General features: G+C 32.4%; 1 protein-coding gene across 2 annotated transcripts in view; it reads right to left on the bottom strand.

The window, feature by feature from the left end:
* The window catches only part of LOC132748674 (kinesin-like protein KIF26B), a 252,423-nt gene that overhangs the window by 38,732 nt on the left and 194,691 nt on the right, over positions 1–19,000 (bottom strand). For both annotated transcript variants that reach the window (XM_060738285.1, XM_060738286.1), the window contains exon 7: positions 3,395–3,560. In XM_060738285.1, the coding sequence (XP_060594268.1) occupies positions 3,395–3,560 (166 nt within the window). The remainder of the gene's footprint in view (positions 1–3,394; positions 3,561–19,000) is intronic.

A 19,000-nucleotide genomic window follows, 5' to 3' on the forward strand; every position in this document is an offset into this window, starting at 1 on the left:
GAAAAGAACAAAAACTGAGTAATATAACTACTGTTATTATTAAAAAAAATTTCACCCATTTTATGTAAACAAATCATTCCACTTGTTAATTTGTTATATCATACATCTGACACTTACATCTGACTTAATTTCTTTGAAGGGATAGGCTAAATTCAGCCGCAAGCCAATCAAGATATAAAAAAATAAATAAATTGATAATTATGTAGTAAATTAGGTCTAATCATCCAAAAACTTAACATGAAAAGCATGTGGGCTGTGGAAATAGTGGCTTTTGAGAGCTTTGAGCATAAAAGAAACATTATCTGCGTTGTAATATTTGAAAAACGGACATCAAATACAGCGTATCTCTCTGAAAATAGAAAGGTTTTAATACTGATGTCTGGCAATATTATGAGAAAATGATTCGAGGTGATAAAAACTTGAAAATGATGCCCCTAGATACAGTTTATGAAACATAGTACGCCTTTTAAGATGCGATTTGTTGTTATGCACTTTGTATGTTTTGCGGAACATTCGACAAAAATATTAATAAAGTATGCCAGACTTGAATTGTGAAAAATAAATAAGAAATTTACAAAAGATTCCATTCTGAGTGGTGCTCAACTTCATGTTGACATCCTGGGACAGTTACAAACAGGCTACAAGTTTGCAGACACGGATGCTCGTTTTGTCCATCTATAGATAAACAGCATTACAGTGGGAGGGGCAAATCTATATCTCCCTCCCCCTCACAAGTCAGAGCATTAAAATGGACGCACAACAAGTCTTTTTATAAAATTCACTAAAGTACGGGTAAAATACAACAACAGTTTATTCTTTCTTCTAGATACACCAATATAAACCTGCTTAATTTGACAGAAATTTAGATGGGAGGAATGGCATAAATATTTGTACTAACATTTTATACATCCATTATTAAACAGTATGGTGCATGCAAGTCTCTGGATTTGAAGAGAGATAGAAAATTCCAAACGTTCTCGTCACATACTGATTGTGGAGTTATTATTTCACAAATTCTGAAAATTTTCTAAAATTTCTACAACACAGTGTTTTCCTCCTATAGCAATGTCTAAAATAACAAAATTGTTCAGCAGTATCATATGGGAAAAGATGAAAAAAATGTTAAATGTGTAAAAAAATTGACTCTAAAATTACTTTTTGTTTCAAATTATGCTTTGATAAGCATTTAGTGATACTATGAATTTTTTTTGCTGCGGTTGTTTTTTCTAAAAAAAACAACAACAACTCTTAGAGAAATTCAGCCCCTCCCTTTCTCAGGCACTGTGTCACACAGTTCATATTGTTTCTCAATTATTATTCATAGTTAAAATTATTTTATTTTGGTGGTTTGAAATGTTTGTAGCGGGATGCTTCATTTCAAAGCCCGCATGAAAATTCCAGATGCATTCTGGGGCAGCATATTGTAATCACTTGACAAAGTCATTGTAATTGATGATGAATTTCTCCTTTCTTATTCTTCTGCTTTATATGGTGAGAAAATATTCAGACAAAATCCCGAGGAATTAGCCAGATAAGGCTAAATCTTCAACGATAATTTTCCTGCTTTCAGGATTAATTATACTTAATACTAAAGTACACAACAAAATAAGTTGCCTATCAGCAAGAAATAACGACCACCAATTATGTTGTAAATTGATGAAATTAAAGAACAAGATGTTACAGTATGACAACAAGACTTTCCATCGGGTCACTGCAGAACACTCTGCAAGTGAATTATGTAAGATTTTTTGGTAATCTTTTGTTTCTGCTGCTCAACTTTAGAAATTAGCACAACATTCACGTGATCAAAAACTTTTTTATCGATGTGAACTAAAGATTTTTTTGTACTACTGCGTATTAAAGCAAGTTCAAATCCCAGCATGCTCAATAAAGACTTCATACAATTTATCTAATAAAACAGTGAAACTTTGATTTTCATATTGGATATACCTTTGTTTATACTTTAGATAAAACTTATACAATCGTTTCAACTGTCTATGCAATACATACATTTCAGCTATACTTTTAATATCAACTCACAGAAAGATTTCATTTAACAGTTATTTACCTTTTACAAAGAGACATAACTCTTCAAAATGAACAATAATTAACCACAGCCTTGTTCTACCTAATATAAATTAACCTTCGTTTCATCGCTATTTTGACTCATAGAGAATTATGGTTAACTTAATCAAATGTGCAAATGATTTCTTGTTATTGCTTACCTGTCCCTAATCATAATAAAAACTTTCAAGTTAATCTTCACCTTCATAGTATACATGTGATAGTTTTTACGGAAACCATTTTTTTCCACTAAACTTGCCTACAGCAAAACCTTGTTGATATACAGTAATCCTTCTTCCTCCAAAACATACATTATAGGAAAGGAACTCATTTTCAATTAATTCTGCGGCAGTGCGGGGAAATTTCATTGCACCCAGAATATGTGAATATACTTCTGTTTATCTGTTTTTAACTGCCATCATGTATTTCATACAGCCTGGGGCGTGCGTTTACCTACAATTCATATCGCTCGAAAATGTCGTAAAAATGGTTCGAAATTATATAGAGGCATGTACATGAATTTGTCCGGACCTTCCAGGGCCATAACTATGCCAACAAAGAATTTTCCCAGAATGCTCGGAGTCAAACAGGTATTTACTGTGGTACCAAGTTAAATTTGAATGCCTATAAGCAGATTCCAACAAAAAAGAACACTATTCAAGTGGAATACTGTGGTATCTCCATGAACTTTTAGAAATAATTAACTTATTATATTGCTGAACCCTAAATATCACAAAATTGAGAAATGATTCAATATAAAGTCTCTTTTAAACACTCTTTTGATCCCTTTCCAGTAAATTTATATTATCTAGGCCAAAACTGCCTATTAATTAATTCTTCAGTGTCAAAGATTGCCATTTACATTTCTTTATTAACTTTGTACTGAAAGGAAAATAACTCCCAATACATATCAAGTTTCTTAAATCGTCTAAATCTGCCCAATTAGTATTTACATGACATTAAAATTTTGCAGCTAAAAGAAGAATTATGGCACATTATAGACAAATAAAACCTCTAATAACACTGCACCAGAGAACTCCTGATTCCAAAATAATCTACGTTCACGACAAAAAAACAAAATCTGCAGATCAAATTTTAAAGATCTATTCAGCTTAGTAAAGCAAAGATGTTGTTGTGCATTTTAAACATTGGTCCAACATGATAAATAGGTCTTAAAGATCAACAGATCTCAATCTTTAATTCTGGATAGACATTTGCAAAAAGCTGAATTCCTGTCATCAAAGGGTAAAATACTGATAATGATTTTATCAACAGAAGCTTCAACTAGACGACTGCCTGAAATATAACTAAATATCAAATAATATATTACCTTGCCCATGCCAGGAGGTTGCCCTCGTGCAAAATTTCTGAGTAGACAAGGCGGACATGGTGGCGGAGAAAGGCGGAGGATCTCCGAGAACCGGGTCGGGAAGGACGGAAGCTCTGGTTCAGGCTGGTGATGGCGTTTCTTCTTTTTGCTTAACTTCTGCGCAGCCCTGAAAATATATACAAATTTTCTTTTTTAAGTCAAACGCTTAAATTGTTGTAATGTTCTTAACTTTTTATCCATGTGAGAAAAGTTATTATAATATCAAAGCAAGTGATGCTCATGGTAAATGGAAATGCAATCGAGCCTCAATTTAAATCATTCATCTTAATAATCTCGAAGCCAAAATGAAAACATATTTAAGTTTGATTTTTTATTTATTTATTTTATTTTTTTGAAAATATAAAACAACTCTCAGAATTTGTGATTTTTGTCTCAGACAAACAATTCATATCAACACTATTGGAAGATAAGAAAGTGTTCACTAGATGTTTTTACTTAGAGAATACTTTCTTCTATCAAAATGGCTACTCAGTTCTCCATAATAAATGATTATTTCTGCTCATTATTCAAAAATCATTCTCTATTTATGCAAGTTGAATTTAATGGAGCACATAAATCACGAAAACTGCTTCATTTTCATTTTCAAATAAATGGAACAAAATTGATTTTTGGAATTATACAATATATAAATATTGTTCTCATAAAATAAAGCAAAATAATACAACAGATTTTTAAAGAATATTTTCTGTTGCAATGATTTCCCAATTCAATATACAGTTGATTCTCGGCAACTTGAATTTCAAGGGACTGGGCATTTCACTTCGAGACAAACGGAATTCGACTTTAACCTTTAGCCTGCTGACAGAAACTGGTTCTACCCATGCAACCAGTGCAGACCAAGATCTAATAATTAGGCAAAACAAGCAAATAATTATTCATACAGAACAATGAATGTACCTTTGTTCTTCAGATAAATCTTGTTGTAACCTTTTTATATGCAATTTGTGTGTTTGTCATATATGCATGTTTTTAACATTGCACAATATTAGTCACGTGTATCCATGTTTTAAGAATGTATATTATTATAAATGCGTATTAACAAGACTTGAATTAACTATTACACTGGTGACACAGTCAAGACGTTATAATCATGACCAGCATTCAAAATGTGAACCCTTAATTCCTTAAATGGACATGTCCAGCTTTCATTTTTGGAACTGTCCATTGCCATTTTGTGGGGTTATGAAGATGAAAATTTGAAGTTTATAATAGTTAGCCAACGGTCAGTCTGTATGAAAATCGAGACTGGCCTTGCATTATACTTGCAGCATTATAAAGCCTATATCACCTAAATTCGGACTTTGGTTGCAGCAAGGTAAGGATTTTCAATATCATCTTTTGTCTATGTGGCTCAATGATCAATTGATGTAAGAAATAGCCAAAATCAAGTCCGTGTAAGACATATATACAAATGTAAGCTAGTAATATCTCACTCAGCCACACAAGGCTTATCAGCATCTACATCATGTAAATATATATCAAACATCAAAATACAAATTGTCTACAAGTTAGGTGTTCTTCTTTGAAAAAATGTTCACACTGTTTACAGTTAGGTCACCCTTACACCCCAGTATTACCATTACGAAAACCATGTGTGAAATAAAAGTAAATTAAAAATCTTAACAGTAAAGGGAGAACACTCTAATAATATTAAAGGTTAACAAATATTCCTTGATCTAATTAAAGGGTCAAGATAATGTGATGGTCAGACATGATCAAAGGTATACAGTAATTTAATTTACAGATGCAAGACGTATAACAGGAGCATGCCTGCCCCTTTTCATTAAAGACTGGAGGCTAATTAAATGTCCATGATGTTTATATAGATGGGCCCATCTGGATAATACAAAGGGTGCTTCCTGGAAACTAAGTCTTGCAATAAAATCAAGAAAAGATCTTGTAGGCCTCATTTGCAGTAAGGTACTCTCTGAATTATAACAATTAGGTTATTAAGTTTATCAGGCTGTAAAACTTTTAATGCAAATTACATCTCCCACACCTGCTTCTAGTTTCACTTTTGTTTACTCTGGCACCTTAATGAGTGTTGATCTTTCAACATCTTATAAAATTGGATACACTTAATTTGTCCCTGGTGCCCTTTTTATTGATCACAGCCCCTTAGGACAGCATCTATTCCCCTTCCAGGAAATTAAATTCAAATTTACAGTTGCTCATAAAGTAAAGAACATATTTTTCCAGATGGGTTTGCCCTGGACTTTAGATTGTGAACCCTTTAAAGGACCCTAATTGTTCATTTTAATGAGAGGTTACTGCTGCAGTAGGCAACAAAAATAAACCAACCCTAAAATTACTGCATTAAATTACAAGGCACCCCTGTTTTATGCAAACCTTCTATAACCCTCCAGCTGCTTTTCACACAATAAAACTAAAGTGTTTATAAGAAACAGTCTAATGGACAAAATAGCCTTCCTGCATATATCAAGCAAAGTAAATTCACATAATTTTCTATTAGTATTAATTTCAATCTCTCAAGAAATAATGTGAAACTCAAAGAAAAACAAGCTCATTTTGTAAGGACAAATATTATATATTTCTTCAAAAGCAAAATCTATGTACATTGTATAAGCTCCTTCTAGCAAGAATGTATTAATATAATTTCATGAAAATGCCTGTTTATTTCTTGATAAAATATTCTTTTAGAGCGTTACTATGTGATATGAACATATTGTTCTGTTCCATTAGACCATAATTTGTTTACAGCTCTGCTCAATATACTTTTGATCAAATTAATGTAAGGGTCAAAACATCATTTTATCAGCAAATTATTTCTATCAGGAAAGTCAGATCTTGATTACATGTTATAAAAGGGGTAGACTTGAGGCTTGTTTCTGTAAATATTATTTAATGGTCATATTCTAAGTTTTGGAGGCTCTCCTTAAAATAAGCAATATTCTATTGTCAATAATGGCTGGCGGGGAATTTTCAGTTCGCACTTAACATGTAACATTGCATGTCAGGTAGAGCACAAATATCATTCTTACAGAACGTAATAGGAACCGCAGACTTCATTTATATTATAGCCTAATACGACAACACCCTTGTGTACCTTAAAGATGTAGCGAACATAGTCGGTACACTCTTATGTCTACAAATACGTACATTAAAACATCACTTGTCACGTAATAAGGTACCATGAAAATAAAAACTTCATTGGTTGATGTAAAAAACGTATCATTTACATCTGACATTAGATAAATATAACAATAAATCATTGGAATAAATTGACCAGTATATTTCATACATATGCGAATAACATAATCTCCATCCTTAACATCTATATATTATGATTTACTTTAATTTCAGCCATTACATACACTGCTGACTTTGCATATTTTAGGGAGTTTGCCAATTTTTTACTACAATGGTAGTGCCATTACGGTACATGTTTTTATCTTTCGCATATTCAATAAACACTGAATTTTGTATTCATTAGATTACCAGAACCTTTACGGCACATGTATTTTTCAATGCTTAATAATAGAAACTTTACAGTATCTATTTTCTGAAAGTTATTCTCTTTAATCAAAACTACTAAGAAAGGCGGTGTATTCTATAAGAATATTTACAGTATTTGTCTTCCATAAGCTTTTCTACCAATTTTTCAACATCTTTATTCCAACAGATTACTTCCATAAATAAACGAGAAAGAATTAGAAACCATCCAGACCGACTATATGTAGACTCAGTTAGCAAGAAATGCAATTAATTATTTCATAACATCATAAGGACTGTTGCTAATTGGGTATGGACAGGGAACGATTCTTTGTTACATCAGAAATGCAAATGTCAGCAGACGATGCATGCAGAATTCTACAATTATACCGCCAGTAAATCGTATAATAAATAATGTTTAATGACTTCAGTTCCTGTTAGTTTAACTAATATGGACTATTTCTTGACTTAATGACTATGATTATTTGAAATAACATTACAATATTTCATCTATTTTTTTTTCTATTAATTTCTTGTTACGGTTATTTGTTTGTGGTTTTGTCATCATTATTTAGTATTGTAGTCAGATACTTGCAGACAGTTAATTTAACTGGTCTTAAATCTGCGGTCTTATTAACTAAGCAACTTCTTGTTTTGAATTGATTAGTTATAAAAAAATTTTGACAGGTTATATTATAAACAACCATTTGGCCATATAACCTGTCAGGAATCTTTATAACGAATTTATAATATGGCAAACTTCCTTCATAAACTTCAAAAACAGACAGCATCCATGTTTATAAAAATATATAATTATCCAATGAAAAACAACAATACAAACATGCAGTATTATAAAAATAAATGTAAATTTTCTCCACAAATAAAAGTAATCTTCTCCACAAGTAAATGTAACATTTATCCACAGGCAAATACAATTTTCTTTATGAGTAAACTATTATCATCTCCACAAGTTCAGGTAAGTATAATTTTCTCCACATGTAAATGACAACACTTTAACATGAAGCACTTCAATAAGCCACAGAGGACCCTTAAAATTTGATCAATGAATAGGTCATGAAAAAAACAGTCAGTGCTCATTTAAGAGTCAAACTCACATGTTTCAATTATTATACTTTCTTAAAACGGAAATATGATAATTGACAGTTAAAATGTCATTTCTTTAATTATACAACGCTCTCCAACATTTTATTCTCCATCTGAATACCCCACACACATCAATCCAAACTAAGAAATTTATATATCAAAATGTGAACAAGAAATATTATGCTTTCAGCTCTTTAAGAAATTATAAATGTAATATTTGAGATTCCTTACACTGTTTCTTGACAAATAGAAAAAAATAATCCTTTCCTAAATATTAGACAAGGAAAAGAAAATTAACTGTAATAAAAAAACAACAACAACATGTAATAAAAGTCCTTACCTATTTAGACTCATGCCGAATTGTTTATCCTTACATTAACAGATTGTATGATAATCCATCCCACTATAGAACATAGAAATAAATCAAGAAGTTGGTGTATATACACTAGCTGATCCTTCAATCAGCCCCTGCTTGTTTTTCTTGTAACACAATCTCAGAAAAACGAGTTCTTTAACTGACAGCAGTTTTCCATAAATTGTTGAAAAAGTCACATTTTTTCATCCTCACCCCTGCTGAACTTGTTAAAAAGGTTAATGTATATACTCTCAAGTTTTGTTGTTTTTTTACTTTATTTCCCCTACTGTCAAGTCATTTACATTTTATCCACTATAAAACAAGAAACATTGTCCTGTACCTTCACAAATGTTAACTTTTTCCAATACATTATAAACGCTCAAAATTCAACAAGTTCTGTTTTTATTCCCCAAAGCCATCCTAGAATCAACACAACTCTTCACCAATTAAAGTCTGTTAACTTATCTGCTACTTCAACTAACCAAATCTTCACACTGACCAATCAGAGCGGACATTTATAGCCCTGTTTTACAACCCCTCTAAGACCAGTACCCCACCTGGTTTCCGAAAAAAAAAAAATTCTCCGAAAAGTAAAGTCTTATCAAACTCGCCTATCAAGAGTCAAGATTCTTCACTATCATGAAAATGCTAAGTTCAATACAATGAACATTTTTATTACAAGAAATATGCCATAAACTAATTCAAGCCAGATTCACTTTAATATCAAACCAACGGATAACTATAGAAGTTGGTTTTCCCCTGTATTGCTAAAACTGCTAGAATGTCTTCCATGAAAAAAAATCCAATACCTTACTCTAGCTAAGTAGTAATGCTTATCAGGTGAAAGAAAGGAAATAGAATAATTCTACAAACTCACTTTTATCTGTCCTGTTTTTTCCCCCTCTCTCTTTCAATTTTTTTCCTCCCCATCTTTTATTCATTTTCTCATACAAAGTTAAAGATATGCATTTTTTATCAGAAAGACAAACAGTTTCAAGATGCAATTTAGTTCAAAGATAAAATCCACAGTATCATTTTTGAAAGATTTTTAAAAATAATATCTTTTTCCAGAGAATTTTTGTTTAACTTAATTTTTTTCTTATAGATAAAGTCTAATTTTTTTCCAAAAACAAATTTCTTTCCCAGGTATTATCTTTAAATTTGTTTATAGGAATGCACCAACATAGACTGTGCCAAAATAATATCATACAGGACATAAATAGAACAATATGAACTAGAATTCATAATAAAAATTCAATTTAATTAATTTTGTTCTCTGAATATAACTCAATTAATTTTAGTTGTTTAGTTGATTGTTTTGTGTTTTTTTTTGTAAGATTTAATCTGTTTAAAACTTGTATTTAAAAGCTACTATTAATAATATTATACTCTGGTTTAATTAAAACAATGAATGAAATAACACAATTAAAAGGGATCGTAACAGAAATTATTCTTTTGACAGAAATATTGATACAATGCCTGATAATTGCCTTTACCCCCCTTTTATTGATATGATAACATGTATTTTAGAATGTGTAAATGGGGATAGGAGCCTCATATACGGTAATAAGTCTTAATGCCCAATACTTGAATTACTTCTGAGTAAAAATAAACAACAACAAAATGTCCTGACTATAAACAGTATGTCATGGGATATTTTATTCAAATAAAGGTATAGAAGAAGACAGCCATCATTGAATTAATAATGTAACAGTTCACAGTGACCTAGTGGTTATAATGTGTCGGCCTCTCATCCTAGAGATTATGGGTTCAAACCCTACTTGGGCCTTAAATGACATCAGTGGTAGTTATTTCTAGGAAGTGGTCATAGCATTGCACATTCAAATAACCTTCAAGCTTTCATACAATCAAGCTTTTATGAATATGTTTGAACTGGATTCAATCAGAAAGATAACTTGAGCATATAATGGTACGCTAATATTCTGATCAGAAGGTATACGGACGTGCAGACTTTCCATGCTCAAAATAACTTTCATAATAGGTACTGTATATCATCACCCCCTTTTTCTTTCAAAGGAATTTAATTACATCTGCAAATATCATGTTTTACGCAGTAATTTCTTATCTACGCCTAAGAAAATATGACTAACACCATAAAACACAACATGTATATACAGTAATTTGTAATACCCAGTTACTGCTTGCTAATTAATATTGTTAATATTCATTTTATATGTACGTTATTATTTCACAGCCCTCGTAATATTTATCCCGAAAATTTCCTCATAGAATCCATGACTCAGAAAGTAAGCTATAATGATACATGTAAAGAATGGTGAGCATTATGAGTATTAACACAGCGCTGAAATAGTGCATCAAGCCTGCACATTATATACTTTCAAGATGTTTCATTACCCCAGTATAAAGGTGAAGCTTAAACGTTTCTAAATCTTTTGAGATCAAATCATAAGGCTCTGAGGTACAAAAACTACAAAAACGTAAAACAAAACAAACCAAAAACATTGCCGTCTTGTTGAAAAAAGAGAAAATAAAGAAACCATATACTTTATATTACAATCCTTTTGAATGATTTTATTCCTGTATGTTTTTTGCAGAAATGTCTATTTAGATATAATGTAATTAATAACAGGTGAAAACAATATGTAAAACCTGATTGGTATTTTTAAGATGTTTAATTTTTCAGAGCGATGTCAGACAGCAAGAAAAACTTTTTTTTTGCGAGGATGGAAATTTCACTGCAGCTGCATTATCACGGTGACCAAGGCCTTGCTTTAGAGCTACCATGGTTTCCAATTCTGACATGGGTTCCCAAAGAGATTTAGCTTGCAGTTGTCTAAGCTCACTCCACTCATCCAGTGCATAATTCTATACGCATTTTCATTACAACTACATTTTGGGTTTTCAGTGCACACACTGTGCTTTCATAGCAGTATTGGCCCAGTAAGGACCATGTGCCATCTCAGAGAACACTGTACTCTCTCTCCATGCAAACACCACAGATAACCAAGGTATTCACACTGCAACTTTTGTGAGCATTACTGTGGCATTGTTGATCTTACTGTGCTGCTCTTATCTCAACAAAGACCGACTACCCTTAGTACACCTCATCTATGGGCATTCTAAGCAATCCAAACGCTTTCACTGGAAATCACACTGCAATGTTTGTGATCATACTGCCCTCACCTTGGCTTTCTAACTTTCTCTTCAATACCTTGAGAAGGTGCTAATGTTGCACGGTTTAAACCAGAATCTAAATTGTTGGCTGATCATTTTCTACATTCTGATATTGAAACAATGGGCACTTCCAAAGTCAAAACAATGGACAAGTCAATGTAATAAATCAAGTGGTGTTAAGGTAAGCCCCTCAGCAGTGATATTGAATATCCTGAACTCCCACTAGACAAAACTATAGTTTAATAATTTGACAATGAAATCCCTACAACTATCATAGTTGACAGTTGAAAATATTAACATAGATAAAGTCCATGGAAAAGTGTAAACTATACATGTAACAAACTTATGTTTGTGAGTCTGATTAATATGTCTCTTTCACAAATCTTTCACTTATTTAGAAAGCTGCCAAACTATTATGTTGGAAACAATCAAGTTTGGTGTGAATGAAACAATAATGCTGATATTACAACAAGTATGATTGAATATACAAACTAAAAGCTGCTGACACAGATCTTTTTTGTTTATTTGTACTAAATTCTATCACAGAAACCATTAATAATGTATCAAATATCTGTATTCATTTTAATCTGTGTTTGAACAGCTAAATTACAAACTATCAAATTCTACTAATCACTCTATTTATTTATACAATATATTATCAATCACTTTTCATTTTTATAGATGAACATAAAAGGCAGAAACTGGAAGCCATTGCCTGCGCGTCTATCTAACATTGTCATTTAGAAATATATTAACGGTCACATTCATTTGAATCAAATGGATACCGAGCGAGGGCAATAAAATCATACAAATCATATAGCTCATTAATATACAAGTCTTTTTTCCCTATTCACCATAAAAGAAAATGTACAAGCAATTTTTGACGTAGAAATTTATTTGTCTGATGGAACTTACAACGGAAAATGTGTCTGGCCTCAATTCACATCAATATTTGGACAAAACAAATGGAACCCTGGGACAAACGCGACAAATGAACACATATGTAATGAACTAATGGTAGCTTTTTTACATATGATTCTCGGATCGTAATGAATTGGAAGTTGATGATCAAAGTGGTAGAAACTGACAATATCGCTGGAAACGGGATGTAGCGGGGGGGAATAATCTCGACTAATAACAAACAGGACTACTTTTTTTGTTATCGCAACATGATGTGATTGAATACTGAACAGGTTTGGGAATAAAGCTGTATCTATTATCATTGTTATTTGCGTAATTACAAAACGGGAATTGTTTGATATACAAATTTGTCTGCATTGATTCAGCAACGAGCGCATCAGCTTAATTTATGCTGATTCAGCATTATCATACTTCTACCAGAACTTAATTTAATACTTATTCAATGTTTCATGAAAAACGTATATTGTCAGTCAATATGGGATTTAGTTTTCACAACAATGGACTTATACAACAATCCTACAGTAAAAGTAAAGAACACATAGTTCGACGTAATGTTTCTTGTAACAATAAACAAAATCGCACTTCTCATTGCTAAATGATAAATTATTCACCTCTTTAGAACAGTTTTTTCAGCAATGTTTCAACATTCAATAATACTCAGGATAATTTTTTTAAAAGCTTGTTCTGTTCCTTCAAGCCATATTAGCCACTACATCTTCTTCAATACATCAAGTTTAGCACATTTTTAATAACTCAAGTATTAACTTTTGACACAAAAACGTCTACAGTATTTCAACAGGTTGTAAAAAAAATGATGAATTTGCCAGTTAATTTCATTAAAAAATCTGCATAAATAAGATCTGCGTTCATGCATCAGTGTCCAAAGTAAAGTCCCAGACACACAACACAATGGCCATAATATCTCTATAAAGCTACTGCAGCACCTTGAAAACCCATTAACATCCAATTAAAACATGATTTACTCTTTTGGAAATAATTAAACTCATCCAGTAGAAAATAGGTTCAGGCCAATTAACAATCAATCATGTATTAAACTGCCAGTAGAGAAGCAACAAAATGGACTCTCTGCTTTTGTAATTAAAGGGTGTGCTCATATTGTACGTACATGTACAACACTGTGGATAGCTCGCGTCTGCAGCAGACACAATAATTTTGTCACTTATATCTTAAAACAAATCAAGACCAAACAATCAGTTAATAATTTCAATTTTTTAATCAAATTGGTCTACCATACCTTTTGCCATCAGTCATAATTCTAAATATTTATCAATAGTTAATGTAGAAATATGAGACAGGATGGATGAACGGTCCTCAAAACTGTCTAGACATACAGTGTCGTAATTTAGTAAATTTTATTTGCAGCTCTTCAGTGTCATGTTCAGTTTCTACATTAACCAGTCAATCTTCAAAGGTTTATGTCCATTTGGGTCAAATTGATATTTCATGATAATCAATTCATCATATGTACAAACAACAATGGCTCTCTGAACTACAGATTCTAACAGAAATTGGTGTCTTAACTACACATTCTTACAGCAATGGCAGTCCTCACTACATATTCTTACAGCAATGGCTGTCTGAACTACACATTCTTACAGCAATGGCTGTCTGAACTACACATTCTTACAGCAATGGCAGTCTTAACTACACATTCTAACAGGAATGGCAGTCTGAACTACACATTCTTACAGGAATGGCTGTCTGAACTACACATTCTTACAGCAATGGCAGTCTGAACTACACATTCTTACAGCAATGGCTGTCTGAACTACACATTCTTACAGTAATGGCTGTCTGAACTACACATTCTTACAGCAATGGCTGTCTAACTACAACTACACAATTCTTACAGCAATGGCTGTCATTAGCAACTACACATTCTTACAGCAATGGCAGTCCTCACTACATATTCTTACAGCAATGGCTGTCTGAACTACACATTCTTACAGCAATGGCAGTCTTGAACTACACATTCTTACAGCAATGGCTGTCTGAACTACACATTCTTACAGCAATGGCTGTCTGAACTACACATTCTTACAGCAATGGCTGTCTAACTACACATTCTTACAGCAATGGCTGTCTTAACTACACATTCTTACAGCAATGGCTGTCTTAACTACACATTCTTACAGCAATGGCTGTCTGAACTACACATTCTTACAGGAATGGCTGTTTTAATTACACATCCTTACAGCAATGGCAGTCTTAACTACACATTCTTACAGGAATGGCTGTTTTAATTACACATTCTTACAGCAATGGCTGTCTTAACTACACATTCTTACAGGAATGGCTGTTTTAATTACACATTCTTACAGGAATGGCTGTTTTAATTACACATTCTTACAGGAATGGCTGTTTTAATTACACATTCTTACAGGAATGGCTGTTTTAACTACACATTCTTACAGGAAATGGCTGTCTTAACTACACATTCTTACAGGAATGGCTGTCTTAATTACACATTCTTACAGGAATGGCTGTTTTAATTATACATTCTTACAGGAATGGCTGTTTTAATTACACATTCTTACAGGAATGGCTGTTTTAACTACACAATATTACAGGAATGGCTGTCTGAACTACACATTCTTACAGGAATGGCTGTTTTAATTACACATTCTTACAGCAATGGCTGTCTTAACTACACATTCTTACAGGAATGGCTGTCTGAACTACACATTCTTACAGGAATGGCTGTCTGAACTACACATTCTTACAGGAATGGCTGTCTGAACTACACATTCTTACAGGAATGGCTGTTTTAATTACACATTCTTACAGCAATGGCTGTCTTAACTACACATTCTTACAGGAATGGCTGTTTTAATTACACATTCTTACAGCAATGGCTGTCTTAACTACACATTCTTACAGGAATGGCTGTTTTAACTACACATTCTTACAGCAATGACTGTCTTAAGTACACATTCTTACAGCATTGACTGTCTTAACAACAATGGTTGTACAGTGAAATTTGAGAAAACCGGACGCTGAGAAAATCGGAACTCTCTAAATACCGGACGAATAATTCAGTCCCAAATTTTCCCTTCTTTAAACTATTGTATTAAACATTGACAATACCGGAATCTGTAAAAACCGAATATCGGACGGTTGATAGGGGACTACAAAGTCAATTATATAGACAATTACCCTGACAATACCGGACGACGAAGGTGTGAATAACCTTGTGTACTTATCAATTGGTTATGTCTAATACGCTAATAGAGCGGTAACGGAACAATAATTGTCTGATTTGTTAATTATGTCTCATTTCACAGTTGGTATAGATGTTACTGTTTTATATAAATGCCAAAATGCACAAGGAATTGATAAGTTAAAATCAGTTGACGAGAGCTGTCTATAAGTGACAAATCTAAATTAATTAAAAACATTGAAACTTTGCCGATACCTACTTTAAAAATCGTTATCTGACAAATATGGTATAGGCAATATTTACAATTGGGGAATTATTATAAACAAACAAAGTAAACCACATGTATGTTCGTTAAATCATTATCCATTACCCAAATATAAATATATGCGGGTGTAATCGGACTTTATCGTTATGAGGTAACTGCTGTTCGTTTAATCCAAAATTTTATTGTATTTATATGCAATAATGGGACAAAAACAATTAAAACATATTGTATAGAATTTTTATCATTTCTTTATTTAGCAATATACTTACTCATAATCATGAAAATGCAAATATACGTTCAGCATCCTTTGTAAGTCATTGCTCAGTTTATATGATTCTGAACAGCTGAAGGGGACATTGAGAATACCGGACCGCTGAGAAAACCGGACAAAACCCTCGGTCCGAAAGCCGTCCGGTTTTCTCAACTTTCACTGTATAAGCTACACATTCTTATAACATTTTTCATTTTTATTTCAATAGCTATAAACACAAATTCTTAATATAGGTCTTTTTCAACTGTCTCTTACTCCTCATTAATTTTTTAATCATACAATTTGACTTGAAAATGTACATATTAGTATATAGACTGAACAATCTGCTTAAGATGTAACTTTTTAGATGTCTGATAATTATAAAAGATGCTTCTTAATGTATTGGTGAAACTTTTTTTGAGATGATATAGCAGTAAAAAATATCACTTAAATCAACCCAACTTTACTTTGCTTTTTGAATTAAAACGGTAACCTTCCGATGAAGTTGATACTGCTAGTTGTAATTCAATTTTATAAAAAAATTTAAAACCATAATTATGAACAATAAGAGTTAATGGCCTATAAATTCAGGATGTATCGTAATTAAACGCTGATTAATAGACAGGGATAAAATCTAGTCCATAATTCACAATTTCCGGGGAACAACGTCGGATAAGCATCAAAGTGCATATCTGAATTACAAATCGGCACATTTATACGACTCTAATAACTCAAGTCAGTCATTACTTTGCATTCTGAGTCAATAAAAATATTGCGGCATTCAAGTGCAGCGGGTAATAAAAACCCACAATCTCCTAACATTATATCGCAATGTTTCATATTTTCTGCACATTTGAGTTCACAATCTTCCTGAAAAATACAAGGATTCCCAATGGTTGGTCTCGAAGTGTCTTTGAGTAACGACAGAAAAAATTTGCCGAGTTAAATACCTAAAATATACATGATTCCGAGGCTCTGAGTTAACTACATTCGCATCTAGAGGTCCATGCGCAGGAATTAAATTTACATTTATATAGGAAGGAAATAGATAAATCTAGAAGCTTCCTGTCTCCGCTAAATTAAGTTACGGTTCTCTACTGAATCATCTATATTGTAAGAGCTTCACAGAAATATACAACCCAATCTTGTCTTGTTCTACTCCCTCATTACTACTAAAGCGTAAATTTTACATCAATTTATTTTTTCATTGTCGTATTGCTGTACAGATTATGAGCACTGTCATTTTGTAAGGAAAAAAATTTTCATTCTCCTTCTTCATTTTATTTTCTTCTTTATCAAATTAAGTTTAGGTCACTGCTTCACAGCTTCTTATAATAATTAGAGGAAATTTATAAGAAATGAGTGAAGTTTCTTGTTAGTGGATCTGCAAGGGATCTCTGACATTCTTATTCTAAGATAAACAAAATACTTACAGATACCATCCATGGCTTTGGATATTGTAAACATTACCTTAAGAAAATGGTTATCAGGAATCATGAATATAGAATCTTTATGAAGTTGCAGGAATAAGATTCTGACAAATATTGTAATAAATCTATGAATTATGCTTATGGAGGGTGCTTAAAGTGCTCAGTGGCCATCTTGGACTTAGCCAAGCTGAGATTATGGTGCTCAAGTCCACTAACCCCACACGGAGATACCTAGCCATTCATTTTGGTTTTGGGCCATTATTTAGCATTTGGGTACTTTAAGTTTACAGGTGGATCAATGTTAATATTTGGGTTAATTAAGTCCTACTGTTTTATCCTTGCCAGTCTGCTTCAACAGGTTACTCTGACAGCAGGATGCCACTGGAAAACAACAACTTGTGCCAAATTCTTAATTTCATCAAAATTTTAACACAGAACACTTTACCTGAAATAGGTAAATGTTGTTAGTATCTTGTAATTCTGTTACAAACATAACATTATTACAGAATGAACTTAATCTACACAACTTGGAAAGCAAGTGGTATAATTTTGACAGATTTCTGCAACCAGAATAGAGCTGGCCAAGTCTGCACAAGATGTTCAATTCATACACTACATGATGCTTAGTCAATTGCACAATTAAGACAGGAAATGTAAACCATACCTTGGCAATCTTCAAGTTTAAGCATGTAAATATCATAATTAAAAATGTCTTGATTAATTATTATCTATACCAAATACAATTTGCCAACACTCAGATCTGATAATTGATATTAATATGAAACTACTGAAGATTTCATACAAATATGAAAGTGTTGAATCAATCTTTTAAGGAATTTATGGAATCAGCCCAACCCTTATTTTCTGATCTCCCAGAAGATGGTCCCTAAAACATGCTGGGTCGTCAGTTCTCCCATTAAGGCAGATAAATTCCTCTTTAAATTAGGTTAAATTTTAACATTTTGCCAGAACTTCCATCTTAAAGAAAAAGACAGAAAAAAAGAGAAAGAAAGAAAGGGAAAAAAAAGCAAGTAGGAGGTGACTTCATCTTAATTCCATGACACCATGGAGCCGAGCCATTCATCCATTTTCATATCGAGGCTAAATTTCACCATTAAAAATTCAAACTCTTAAAAGTGTCCCCGACATTTCAATAAACATATTTCATGGAGTTATTATGAAATATTATCAGGCATTCAAAAAATATTTGTCGAGAATAAAAAAAACGAATTCCATCAAAAAGCATTGTTGTTGTTTTTTTATAAAACGCAAAAAAATGTATCCCAACATGCAATAGGCTTCCGGCTGATTAAGTCCGCAGGTTTTTTTACATCTGAATCACTGATTCTGGGCATCGTGATGTGAAATTTATCCTGGCATTTCAATCGTTCATGCATAGCAATTGTAGACAATGCCCTCTAATTGAGTTCC

This window comes from Ruditapes philippinarum, unplaced genomic scaffold (assembly GCF_026571515.1).
Source record: "Ruditapes philippinarum isolate M1 unplaced genomic scaffold, ASM2657151v2 ctg101_1_1_1_1, whole genome shotgun sequence".
Lineage (NCBI taxonomy): Eukaryota > Metazoa > Mollusca > Bivalvia > Venerida > Veneridae > Ruditapes > Ruditapes philippinarum.